The sequence below is a fragment of the Bufo bufo genome, chromosome 4 (assembly GCF_905171765.1).
Source record: "Bufo bufo chromosome 4, aBufBuf1.1, whole genome shotgun sequence".
Lineage (NCBI taxonomy): Eukaryota > Metazoa > Chordata > Amphibia > Anura > Bufonidae > Bufo > Bufo bufo.
In genome coordinates this window covers 541983519-541998049 of record NC_053392.1, presented here as the reverse complement: position 1 = coordinate 541998049, position 14531 = coordinate 541983519, and the positions used below count along the sequence as shown (strand labels likewise).

The following is a 14531-nucleotide window of genomic DNA, read 5'->3' as shown; positions in this document are numbered from 1 at the left end:
GCACCACATTGGTACTTTCAAATGAAACTTCTGTCAGATTTCTGCGCACAGGAAAAGTTAAATAGGTCAGGTCTGTTTCCTGTAAACGCTCACTTGATGGTGGAGAATATTTCGCAAATATGTTGCAGCAGTTTTGATCTCCTAAACACACTAATTAGTTGAATTAGAGCAAGCCAGTATAAACCCACATAGCCCAGCAGCGTCAACACAGTAATTATGAACAGTTGGACAACAAACAGTCTCTATTATTTAAAACGCACCATCAGCGAGCAACCTCCTCTCAGCTCCACAATAACACTTTGGACGGCAGACGCCAAACCAACAAACAGATGTGCAGCCTCAATAATAATTAAAATGTCGGAAACTGTTATAAAATGTCTGGTTTTATTCAGGTAATAGTGAACAAATATAATTGTGGTTTTAGTAGAACCGGGAACATAGAATGCTTCCATTTATTGCTTCTATATCTCAGCAGTTGTTCTTCCATTTGCATAAAGGGATCTAAAAACACAACGATTATATATATATATATATATATATATACATACATATACACACACACACATACATACACACACAAACAGTATATAAATATATATATATATATATATATATATATATATATATATATATATATATATATATACACATACACACACATACACAGGGTGGGCCATTTATATGAATACACCTTAATAAAATGGGAATGGTTGGTGATATTAACTTCCTGTTTGTGGAGAAACTATTCAAGTTGGGTGGTGACCATGGCGGCCATTTTGAAGTCGGCCATTTTGAATCTAACTTGTTTTTTCAATAGGAAGAGGGTCATGTAACACATCAAATTATTGGGAATTTCACAATTGGTTTTAGCGTAACTTTATTCTTTCAGGAGTTATTTACAAGTTTCTGACCACTTATAAAATGTGTTCAATGTGCTGCCCATTGTGTTGGATTGTCAATGCAACCCTCTTCTCCCACTCTTCACACACTGATCGCAACACCGCAGGAGAAATGCTAGCACAGGCTTCCAGTATCCGTAGTTTCAGGTGCTGCACATCTCGTATCTTCACAGCATAGACAATTGCCTTCAGATGACCCCAAAGATAAAAGTCTAAGGGGGTCAGATCGGGAGACCTTGGGGGCCATTCAACTGGCCCACGACGACCAATCCACTTTCCAGGAAACTGTTCATCTAGGAATGCTCGGACCTTACACCCATAATGTGGTGGTGCACCATCTTGCTGGAAAAACTCAGGGAACATGCCAGCTTCAGTGCATAAAGAGGAAAACACATCATCATGTAGCAATTTCACATATCCAGTGGCCTTGAGGTTTCCATTGATGAAGAATGGCCCCACTATCTTTGTACCCAATATACCACACCATACCATCAATTTTTTTGTTCCAACAGTCTTGGAGGGATCTATCCAATGTGGGTTAGTGTCAGACCAATAGCGGTGGTTTTGTTTGTTAACTTCACCATTCACATAAAAGTTTTCCTCATCACTGAACAAAATCTTCTGCGTAAACTGAGGGTCCTGTTCCAATTTTTGTTTTGCCCATTCTGTAAATTCAGATCTGGGTCATCCTCGTTGAGATGCTGCAGTAGCTGGAGTTTGTAAGGGTGCCATTTGTGAGTAGCTAATATCCGCCAAAGGGATGTTCGACTAATGCCACTCTCCAGTGACATGCGGCGAGTGCTACGCTGTGGGCTCTTGCTGAATGAAGCTAGGACAGCCACTGATGTTTCTTCATTAGAGACAGATTTCATGCGTCGACATTTTGGCAAATCCAACACAACCAGTTTCACGAAACTTAGCAAGCAGTTTGCTAACTGTAGCATGGGAGATGGGTGGTCTCATAGGGTGTCTTGCATTGAAATCTGCTGCAATGACCCGGTTACTGCGTTCACCAGACATCAACACAATTTCTATCAGCTCCTCACGTGTTAACCTCGGCGACATGTCAATGGCTGTAAACAAAGAGAAACTTGTAAATAACTCATGAAAGAATAAAGTTACGTGAGAAATTCCCAATAAGTTTGATATGTCACATGACCCTCTTCCTATTGAAAAAACAAAAGTTGGATTCAAAATGGCCAACTTCAAAATGGCCGTCATGGTCACAACCCATCTTTAAAAGTTTCCTCCCTCACATATACTAACGTGCCACAAACAGGAAGTTAATATCACCAACCATTCCCATTTTATTAAGGTGTATCCATATAAATGACCCACCCTGTATATATATATATATATATATATATATATATATATATATATATATATTAGAAAAATGGCAGCACAGACAGATGTAAATGAATAGGTGCACGTCCAATGGGAATAGGCACTTACCCACAATATAAAAAGGAAAACGTTTTTTTACTTTATCCTTGGAACATTGGAGTGCTGTCCGTTTTTCCTATATATATATATATATATATATATATATATATATATATATATAGTGGGCGTTCGCTCTGGTAGTTGGGATAAGCGGGTGCAGTACAGAGGCAAAGTACAAGTTCATAATTCAAATGTCCGTGTTTATTCACACATAAGGTCAAACAAAAACACTCTTTACAGAGTAGAAAGTTCGTGCATAACAAAAAACATCACCTTGTCGGCGGTTCTGCCTCCAGCAGTCCAAATGCAGGCTTTAGGTGCCCTGCTCTCTCAACACACAGGTCTCAGCTTTTCAGCCCAGCACAGGGCTCAGTTTCCACAACAGCGATTGCCAGAGCTCCTCTGTCAGAGAGAGGTAATCACTTCCAGCTGACACTGCTGGCTGTTTTTTTTTATAGGCCAGTCAAGACCCGGCCTGGAACGTGGGGAGTAGTCACCCACCCAGCACTTTGACTACTACCAGTAAGAGCCGTCCTGGATCAGCTATACAGCCATACTAAAAGTGTCAACCAGCATTAGCTGCCGCTGACATCTGAAAATACGGGCTCTTACTTAACCGAGGCCAGCAACCTCGGTGACGCATACATTCCGTAAACGACTTGCGCCTTCCTTATATATATATATATATATATATATATATATACACACACATATACACACACACACAAATACACACTCTCCTCAACATAGAAATTGCAAAACAAAGAAGAAAAAGTCATGGAATTATGGAAATTACGGGATTGATGTTAATGAAATGTAAATGATAAATATTCAAGACATCTCAATTTATTCAATATTAAGTAAGAGCACCACATGCAGAAATAGATACATTCAACCCCAATGATAGCATAACAAGCATGTATTAATGGTTGTCTGAGAAATGTTCTGCCATGCTGAATGCACTAGGGCACGCAAATCATCAAGATCTGCTGCCGGCAGCCCCCTTTGTAATTGCCAACCAAAGACGTCCCAGATGTGTTTGATTGGAGACACTGCAGACCATGGTCAGGGGTGCACCTAGCCTTTCTGCTGCCTGAGATGAAAACTGAAATGGCGCCCCTCCCTCCCCAATGCCAATTTCTTAACCTAACCCCTTCCCTTCAGCCCATGACCCTTCAGCTGCCCCCCTCTTGCCCCTACCTGGTGCTGCCTGAGGCAATCGCCTCACCTGACCTCATGGGTGGTGCACCCCTGACCATGGTAACACATTTAGATCACATAGGCTGCTCACTATAGCACGAGCAACATTCAGTGTGGCATTATCCTGTGGAAAAAACGCTCCTGAGACACTTTGGAGAAATAGCCACACCACTGGTTCCACGACCAAATCAATGTAATGCCTAGCTGTTAGTGCACCGGAAATGAAGACAAGAGGGGTCCAGCAACCACACATCTGTGCAAATATTCACCTATGTGTACCTCTTGCTATCATTTCAGTGTCGTTGTTTGCCATGCAATATTGAACAGTGCTGACATCTCGATGTAGGCGCATAGCTGGAGTGATGAACCAGGATCTTTCAGTTTAAGCATTCTGTCCCTCAAAGTTTGCAACAATTGGCGATAACTGGCATGCCGATGAACAGTAGGCATCATACAATTATCGTACAAATCTTGATCCAATTTTTGACGTTTCATGTGACTAAAAAAACTTTGCTTTCAATCTGGCTTTTATGCCCCTCCCAAATGCCAAAGATTGGACCTGATACTTGAAAATGTGATCATCTGAAGATTTTAGCATAACCTTATGGCTAGTGCTTCTTGGTGCTGCAACTTCAGTGCTACGTTTTCTTCAAGGAACACCAATATATGTGGGGGAGAAAGATCAATATCATCCGGATATTACCCCAATTATTTACACCAAAAACGGCCAGTCCGGATAGGAAACAATAAATATCTTTATTCATACATATTACATAAAACACAGTTAAAATATCGTTGATTAATGGGGTGGAGGGCACTCAAATGACTGGGTATATAGATAGTAGATATGGATCAATACAGATTTGGTATATAAAAGATTATTTATTGAGTATAAAATATACACCACTAAGTGGTGAATAGAACCACAAGTAGGTCTTTCAACTGAGTAATAACATTGCCCAAAATTAATGCGGTGTTGACATATAAGTAGTCAATTAGACTACATATATATATATATATACCACTATATGGTGCAGGTTGCCCACTTATACAGGTGATCAGTCTGTATAGAGGTCTTGCTAAAAATACATAGATGTGCACAGTAGCTAAAAGAATAAAAGCCGGAAATAAAATATACTGTTCTTAGCGTGGGTATTAAAGTTCTCCTTTTGTGTCCTGGATACAATAATAGCAGCCGTATAAGTTATGGAACAGTCTTACCCCGTTAGTTGTGGGTCTCAGGTAGCGGCTGTAAGTGTTCTGTGTTGGCGGTACCTTGGTGGATACGGGCAATGATCCGGTCCTGAGTAGCGTTGGTGCGCACGTGTCTCGATGCCTCGATGCTCCCTCGGCGTCTCTTTCCGCTGCGGCGTCCTGGGCTCCTGGCGTCTCTTGCTCCGTCCCACGTGGTATGAGAGATAGCGTCCCACGTGACCGGAAGAATGTCTGTGTTGCTGCAATCAGCTGAGCGGTTACGTCAGCTGTTTGCGGCCGGCTCTATTAGATTGATATATGCTGTAAAATTTCTTTATGGAGGTCCTTAACTATTGGGCTATTATGGACCCAAATACTGTCTCTAATGTAACCAAACGCGTTTCGGTGCACTCTTGCATCTTCATCAGTGGTGGACAGTATTACTGATCACCTTCCTATTTATAGGGGAGGGATCATTAAGGTATCCTGGAGACTAGTAAAATGCGGGATGGATCCGATTAATGTATTTCCATATACACTCACCTAAAGAATTATTAGGAACACCATACTAATACGGTGTTGGACCCCCTTTTGCCTTCAGAACTGCCTTAATTCTACGTGGCATTGATTCAACAAGGGGCTGATAGCATTCTTTAGAAATGTTGGCCCATATTGATAGGATAGCATCTTGCAGTTGATGGAGATTTGAGGGATGCACATCCAGGGCACGAAGCTCCCATTCCACCACATCCCAAAGATGCTCTATTGGGTTGAGATCTGGTGACTGTGGGGGCCATTTTAGTACAGTGAACTCATTGTCATGTTAAAGAAACCAATTTGAAATGATTCGAGCTTTGTGACATGGTGCATTATCCTGCTGGAAGTAGCCATCAGAGGATGGATGCATGTTCTCATTCTGTTTACGCCAAATTCGGACTCTACCATTTGAATATCTCAACAGAAATCGAGACTCATCAGACCAGGCAACATTTTTCCAGTCTTCAACAGTCCAATTTTGGTGAGCTTGTGCAAATTGTAGCCTCTTTTTCCTATTTGTAGTGGAGATGAGTGGTACCCGGTGGGGTCTTCTGCTGTTGTAGCCCATCCGCCTCAAGGTTGTGAAATACTCAGACCGGCCCATCTGCCACCAACAACTATGCCACGCTCAAAATTGCTTAAATCACCTTTCTTTCCCATTCTGACATTCAATTTGGAGTTCAGGAGATTGTCTTGACCAGGACCACCCCCCTAAATGCATTGGAGCAACTGCCATGTGATTGGTTGACTAGATAATTGCATTAATGAGAAATTGAACAGGTGTTCCTAATAATTCTTTAGGTGAGTGTATATAACATGAGGACTATGCTACTAAGCATATGGCAGAGCCACATATATACAGAGTCCATGTAGTATTTGAAAGAGATGTTAATATTAAAACAGTAGTAAGGTTATAATAAGCTAATGGAATTATAATAGATAAATATGGAGTATGTTTGTTTCTCCTATTGGATGTGTAGTATAAAAAATGTTAAAAATGTTACTATTCAAAAGGTCCTTATTAATGGATGTAGTGTTAAAATATCGTTGGTGGTGCAACTACAGTTAAAATATCGTTGGTGGTGCAACTACACATGGGGCAAAAAAATTGCCACACAAAAATTGTCGTCCTGACGCGCGTTTCGCCTAATGCTTCATCAGGGGGTAGTGCACATTTGTGTCAATGTAGAGACTCTGGAGGTTTGGAATTATCCATCCGCAGTACAGCACTCTCCTGTGTGGCAATTTTTTTGCCCCATGTGTAGTTGCACCACCAACGTTATTTTAACAGTGTTTTATGTAATATGTATGAATAAAGATATTTATTGTTTCCTATCCGGACTGGCCGTTTTTTGAGTTTTCTTCAAGGAGCTGATCGGCAGAGGGGCTGGGAGTCAGACCCCATAAATGTGATAAATAATCTTAAAGGGGTGGTGGGGTTTTAACAAACTCTAGGAGCCTTACGTTTTACAACACATAAGCCCCATATCCATATGAGCTTTAATTATTTTATTAAATGTATATTCTTGAAACTGATATCTGTATAGTGGTCCTTGCACCGGATTACAGTAAATTTGTGATAATCCAGCAAGTCTGTGACTAGTTTTGTACAAGAGAAAGCCATTGCTAGGGGATTAGTGAAACCAGTGGATTAGTGGAGCCAGAATGAGCAAGTCAACAAGCTGGTGTGCATGACTTGCACCAGAATTATTTTGTGTCTTAAGCACGTATTTGCACGTATTTGCTCTTATCACAGAGGGAATGCCTAAAAGACATAGCTTAAAAGACGCCAATCTACACAAATATTGACATAGAGTAACCCAACCAAGAGCATAAAGAAGGTAATTACTAAGTTCAGATGCTTCAGCCACACCCGATGCAAACATAAAATCATGCACACAGCCATGCAACCTCCATAGACAAATGCTAATAGTAGAATGGATCGTACTGAAATACTCAGGTCAATTCGTGAAATTTCTTCATTATCTTTTGGAAACCCTTCCCAGAAGAGTGGAGGCCATTAAAGCTATAATAAGGGCTCCCAACTCCATATTAGCGCTCATTGTTTTGGATTGGGATATTCCACAAGCACATATAGATATGATGGTCACCTGTTCACATGCATTTGGCCATACAGTGTAGTAGATCATTACCTCAAGTGCCAATTCAAATCCATAATTCTCATCTACAAAATGATGGACTTCCTAGACAAACATTTATGGATTTCTAGGATTCAATGCAATTTTCCAGTTCCTAGCTCTTACATTTTTTTTCTTTTTGTTTGTCTTACTTCCCGCTTTACATTGCATATGATACAATGTCACAGTCACAAGTATAACAAAACTAGTACTTACACATCTATATAGATGCAGATATACAATACAAAAAATAAATGATTACAGACTTACCTCCCCCACCGCCAAGAAGACTTGAGTTTGCTGAAAAAGAAAAAGAAACCATATTAAATTACAATGCCATTATCTGTTTGTATTACATGTGAGACACTCAGTTAGTAACAGAGTTGCACGATGATGCACTTCACAGATATGGACTTTATACCCACCAATTTTTTATTCCCCCCCCCTTCCAAACTGAACCTAAATTATTTTCACAGCCTATGCATCAACAGTTTCATACCACACTTTACATGATGAATCGTAAAGTATTTAATTAAAACTCTGTCAAGATATAACATTTTCACAGAACAATGTCTCCTGGAAAAAAATCTCACATTATCTAAATCCCATCCCTACGTGTTCTTTGAAGACATTTCGTTTGGAATGAGATTGGAAGACCAGGGTAGTAGAAGGCAGAAAACAGGATTAATTAACTATGACAAAGAAAGGAAAAACACTTTCAATTTAAGATCCGTAAGAAAAAAAAGCTGAGCCGACTTACTCAACCTTGAGAGGTACTTTGCTGCTCAATGGCATGGTCATTGAAAAGCAATACTTAGAAATGGTATCACACAGTTATCATTTGTTTCAAATCATAAAATTATACTTTTAATCTCAAGTGAAACATTTCTAAATATTGAGACCCTGAGATGCTGTATAAAATGCACACTGTGATACCATTGATACATTGACCCAAGCATTAGAATATTCTTAATCATGGTTTTCCAGCCGTAATTGACATAAGCAGAACTAGTACAATATCCATTCTAAAAGTTACAGCTTTAAAAGGGGTTCTCCAGCCTTTACTAAATGATGGCCGATCCTCAGAATAGACCATCACAACTTCCAGTTCCGGCGCTGGGATGCAAGACCTGGAGTAAGAAAGCTCCACATCCCTGTCTCACAAAACCTGACTTTTTTGAAGCCGGAAAATATTGAGCTGCAAAGGTACGGCCGCCAACGCCATGCTGAGCAAGATGGGGGACTCCCGCCCTGCCTCGGCTGTAAGCTGTAGAGACACCAGTCCCATCCGTCCCTCACAGCTAGAGGAGTTAACTGTGACACCCGGAATTGACTATAAGACTCTGGCCATTGAAGTGGCTTAACACTTGGCCCCTGACATTAGAGAGACTTTATCTAAAACATTATTGGTGTCTTTGCAACACCTTCATGATGCAGTGGCACAGCAGGACGCACGCTTTGAGGAACTGGAGCAGCGGGTAGCCACAGTGGAGGAAGATACAGCCAAAGCTAACCATTGTATCCAGGACCTCCACAAGCTGAACATCATACTGAAAGACCGTCTGGAAGTTCTGGAAAATCGTTCCAGACAAAATCATCTGCGACTATTGGGCCTACCTGAACATGTTAAACCCCAGGCCCTAAAAGTTATTTGCGAGAGGGAACTCCCAACAGCATTGGGCCTGGAGGGAATGCACAAAGTAGAGAGGGCTCACAGTGTGGGACCTCCTCCGGACACGCACTAAGATGGCGAGTGGGCCCATCGGGCATCATCCAAACCTTGCCAGGTCATTATGAGGTATCTTGACTATTGCGACAAGGAAGCAATTCTGCAAGAGTTCAAATCCAGGAAAACTCTGCTGACATTAAGAGGGCACGCAGTGCTGCTATTCGCAGACTATTCAGCCTCGGTGGCAAGAAACCGGAGGGAGTTCAGCCGAATTTGCTCAGCCTTGTATAAAAAACAAATCTGCGGGTGATCCACAGAGATGGAACAGCAACAACTTACCACGAACAGTCTGCTGCAGAGGACTCATTGTCATCGATACTGGGCACAGGTGGAAAGATAGAACCAGGCACGATATGCAATGCCTCAGCGGCAAGCTCCTTCCAGGAGTCCAGAATGGAGATCAGCAATGGGACAAGAAGAGGACAGACCTGAATGGGATAAGGTGCCCAGGGACAGATTTTCCCCCAGTGCCCTTTCTTGGCCGGGTCATTGATATCCTTATCCGAATAATTTGACAAATGTGCTCACTTACATGTGGGGGGTTGATTACCTCCTGGGTGGGGGAGACAGTGAGTTGTCAGTTGTGTTTGCTATGTTGGAGTTGGTGGGAGGCCAATGTACTAGGTTTACTATGTTAATTGTTCTGCAGCTTTCTGATGTTTGAGCCAGCCGAGTACAATAGGGTTGTAGGATTTTGCTGTATTAATGGTAAAAAATGTCATTTGTTGTGGCACTGAACCAATGCCTCAGGGCATAATAGGCCATATAGTTATGAAGTGAGGAGGGAGAGATTGCAGTCCAGAAAAAAAGGAAGTCAGTAGAGTAGGATGAGTAAAACAAAGTAGGGAGTGTTAGCATGATGGGGGTTCTGTTCATAATTGGGGGGGGGGGAGGCTTAAGGGTTTGGGGTTTCAGCTTAGAGGGTTTGCAGCATCTCCGGGTTCATGGGATGTATCCAGATCTGCCTTACATGGACAGAGATCAGGTTTTCTTGCTCTTTATGAAAGTAATCTCATGAAATGTTAAGGGACTGAGGTCTCCACATAAAAGATGGATGGTGTTCTGGGATCTTAAAAAACAAACCTGATATAGCCCTTCTACAAGAAACACATTTGGAGTCTGGAGACTTTGATCGCATGAAAAAACTGTGGGTGGGGCAGGTGATTGGATCTGCTTCAGTCAAGCAGAGGGCAGGTGTTCTAATCTTGATCAACAAACAGTTGAATTGTCAAGTCCTGGGGTCTTCTGCAGATAGTCAGGGAAGGTGGGCACAAATGTCCTTATTGGTCTAGGGGACCCAATATAGTATCTGTAACATATATGGCCCTAATTCGAGCAATGGCCAATTCTTTCAGGATTTGGAGGGTATTCTCCTAGCGGATCCCTGTCTTCATAAAACAGTGGGGGGGGGGGGGGAAGATTTCAACTCAGTGGTCCAGGGGAGCGAGGATAGAAGACAAACTTTACATTCACCAGGTGACGGGGGAGCCCAAGACAGAGTTCTAGGCCCACTGATGGCTAGTACAGGTCTGGTGGATCCATGGCATCTGTTAAACCCAGATAATAGAAGCTTCACATTTTATTCCCATGCGCGTGGGTCGTGGTCCAGAATTGATTAAATTTTTGTTAACCATTCCTTACAGGGCAAAGTAAACCAGACTGATATGGGCGATTTGGTCATTTTAGACCACGCCCCAGTCATGCTACAACTGAAAGATACCTACCCGAGAGGTCCAGATTACCTGTGGCGTTTCCTGGCACATTTGACTTCAAACGCAAATTTTGAGAATAAGCTAATAGGTTGGTGGGAGGAGAACTGTGGGGATAATGCTGTTTATGTAGAGTCAATGTTTAAGAGATTGATCCATTTAGGGTACTGATCGGGATTGTCACTAAGCTGGTTATAAGTGTTTTATGAGTATTTTATTTATAAGGTAATTTTTATGGGGGAGGGGAAGGAGGGTAAAAATATGTGTGGGTAAAAGGATGGCGACGCCCCTGACGAAGCATGGAGTGAAACTCTGGTCAGGCAGGAATGAAAAGACAGCTCTGACTGCTTGTTTTTGTCTTATGTTTGGGAGTATAATAAACCTTTTTATACACCGACCTTGTGAGCGGTGCTTCACTATTGGAGAGATTATATGTTTTTAGTGGTGGTGAAGAAGGACGAAAAGGAGGAGAGCCATGGAGTTTACATGATGTGTCTATATACCAAGCTGCGCTTGCGAGTACAATTACGCAGGAAAGGTTTCTGGTGGTTTATAGTGCTCCACTATTTGCGTATTTTCTGACATCCCACAGGAGCCCTGGTTGGTGACAGTGGGACCTGATAATTTGCTTATATCTCCAGTATTGGATGTTCCAAGATTGAAGAGGTTTAATCTTCTGGATAGGGAACACGCGATCCCTCAAAAACGCATGTTCATGTAGAGTTGCCTGATCTCTTCTGGAACACTTCTAAAGCAGTCATAAGGGGCAGAATTATGAACTATGTCTTTGACATGAAAAAGACACTGCTCCAGTTCGATCAGGCGAGCCAGTCAGGCAAGCATACTTGGCATTTACAAGCTCTCCCACAGGAGAAAACGAAGAGAAATGGGTTGAAGCGTGCCGAGTTTTTGACCAATGTGAGAGGGAATTACTAAGACACACTTGCTTTGAGGCGAGTCTGCATAAATTTGGTAATAGGTCAGGGAGCTTGCTAGCTAACCTATCAAATGGACAGAGACCAGCACAATATATTTCAAGCCTGAAAGATTCAGAGGGCAGACTAGTCACCAACCCCGCAACCATTAACACCATCCTGGGATCATTTTACGAGACCCTCTATAGAGATGACACCCGGGTCAATTTAACAGACACACTTCTTGACCATGTAACTCTCCCTAAAGTCAGCCATGAACAGCTTCAGTTCCTGAATGCAGATATCACCACAGAGGAACTTCAGTCCGTTATTAAACAGCTAGGACACTGAAAGGCCCCAGGTGGCCTTACTGGGGAATACAACAAAGCTCTGATGACTCAGGTTACTCCTGCCTTACTGACACTGTTTAATGATGTACTGAAAGGGAATGCACATCCTGATAGGGATAACATCTCGTATGTTAAATTACTCCCCAAACCAGGGAAGGACCCTTTGTTACCAGGATCTTACAGACCTTTATCGCTCATCAAGGTTGCTACCAAACTACTATCTAAAATATTGTCAGACCGATTGGCGGTACTACTGCCCTCCCTGATAGCCCCGGAGCAATCAGGATTTGGAGGCAGAGAAAGCCTTTGACAATGTACGATGGGTGTGGTTGGACGCAGTGTTGGACAAGATGGGGTTTAAGGGCACATTTAGGGTCTTCATCTCCAAATTATATAGCAACCCCGGGGGCACGGGTACACACCCAGGGTTTTCTTTCACACCCCTTTCAACTTCAAAAGGGAACGCGGCAGGGGTGCCCATTGTCACCCCTGCTATTCAACTTGGCCCTAGAGCAGTTAGCCAGGCACTTATGCAAATCCAATCTGTTTGAGGGTATAACGACAGGGGACTGACAACTAATTCGTTGATGATGTAGTGTTATTTTTAGCAAGACCGAAGGAGCAGATAGATCACATATTGGAGGCTTTAAAAAGATTTGGAGATTACTCAGGTTATTGGGTGAATACTTCTAAGTGTGAACTGATGTCCCTCGCCCCGGTTGATAGGCAGCCAATTAAATCGGTATCCAACATATCTGTTCCGCAGGTCAAAGCTCACATTACTTATTAGGGTATTAAAATAGGGAAAATGCCTCACTCTTTATACAATTTGAATCCCCCCCACCCCCTTGATTTCTAAAATACTAAGTGATTTGGACAGGTGGCAAGGCTTGCCGCTTTCATTAATGGGGAGATGCCACCTAATTAGAATGATGTGTATGTCAAAACTGTTGTATCCCCTCAAGACAATCCCAGTGCTCTTACGCCATGCTGATATCCATCTGCTGGAGCGTAGATTTCTTAGATTTTTATGGAAAGGAAACAGGGCTATAATCTCCATGGAGAAGTTAAAACTGAAAAAGGAACACGGAGGACTACATTTCCCTGACATAAGAGGTTATAACATGTATTAGCCACCATATTCTAGATTGGATTCATGATACATCATACTATTCGGACTTCCAACTGGAACAACAACTAGCCAGATCGCGGAACTTGGTGGCCCTGATGCTCACAAAGTTCTCGGGGCTACCGACCCCAATATAGAGGTCTCTAGTTTTCAGAGACACCATAATAACATGGAAAGTACTGAAGAAGCATTTCCACCTGCCCTACCAATTCTCTAAACACCTCTCCCTTACCAATAATCCATCATTTAAACCAGGAACGGATAGTAAGATCTTTTGGCAGTGGGTGAGTAAGGGAGTTGGGAATCACGATGGGCAACACTGCTTGAGTTAGCGGGGAGGTGGGGATTGAGAGGTCCCAGTTATTTTCGCTACCTACAAGTCAGAAACTACAGTAGAGGTCTGGTCAGAGATATTTCTCGGGAATGGTCTTTGAATGATTTCTACTCCTTTCTTAAATGCACAGGCAGACCATCAATAACCTTGTTATACCAGGCATTGAGAGACCGTTTAAGGACCAAAGATCCCAAAGGCTTTTTTTTTTTAAATGGGTGCAGATACTGGGAATTTAAAAAGGTTTCAATCCTCCCTCGTAAAGGCCTGTCGGCCCTATATAGAGCAGTAGTGAACGAGAATTGGAGGGAAACCCACACTAAAATACTACACCATGCAATTTATGCTTTTGACCTCCCTAGCACTCCTGCAAAGCCACATAGGCTAATAGCGTGTCCCAGGTGTGCAACGCTACACTCTGATTTATGCCATGGTCTGTGGGGCTGCTCAAAACTGAGAGGTTTCTGGGCACAAGTGGGACACAAACTGAATACAATCAGCAGATTTCAAGGAGCTATGGCACCATCCTTGGCCATTTTACATGCAGAGGAGGATGATCAGGGAGACAGAGGTAAGAGGAATAGCGATCTTCCTATAGGTCATAGGCTATTGATTATCGCCAAAAGGTGTCTGTTGAAACCAGACATTCCTGCCTTAGATGGGTAATAGGACAACTCAGGAATACTTTTCATTTAGAATGGCTTGAGTCTCTCAAACAGATTGAAACACAGGGGAAGAAATTATTTCATACATGGAAACAGTTTATCCTAGAATATGTCCCATATTCAGAATACCCAAGGGTGATGATGGGACCCATCAAGCTCTCATCTTGGTACTTGATAGATGATATGAAGGACACTTTGGGGAAATTAAAGGTCTCTTAAGCATCTAATATGTGCTCACTGAGAGCATGCGAGTATACATTGATAGTTACAATAACCGTATTTGGGGGATT

At 42.3% G+C, this 14531-nt stretch overlaps 1 protein-coding gene across 2 annotated transcripts in view; it reads right to left on the bottom strand.

Moving 5' to 3' along the window:
• The window catches only part of MACROD2 (mono-ADP ribosylhydrolase 2), a 2731696-nt gene that overhangs the window by 2021710 nt on the left and 695455 nt on the right, over nucleotides 1–14531 (bottom strand). For both annotated transcript variants that reach the window (XM_040429978.1, XM_040429979.1), the window contains exon 4: nucleotides 7685–7714. In XM_040429978.1, coding sequence (XP_040285912.1) covers nucleotides 7685–7714 — 30 coding nt within the window. The remainder of the gene's footprint in view (nucleotides 1–7684; nucleotides 7715–14531) is intronic.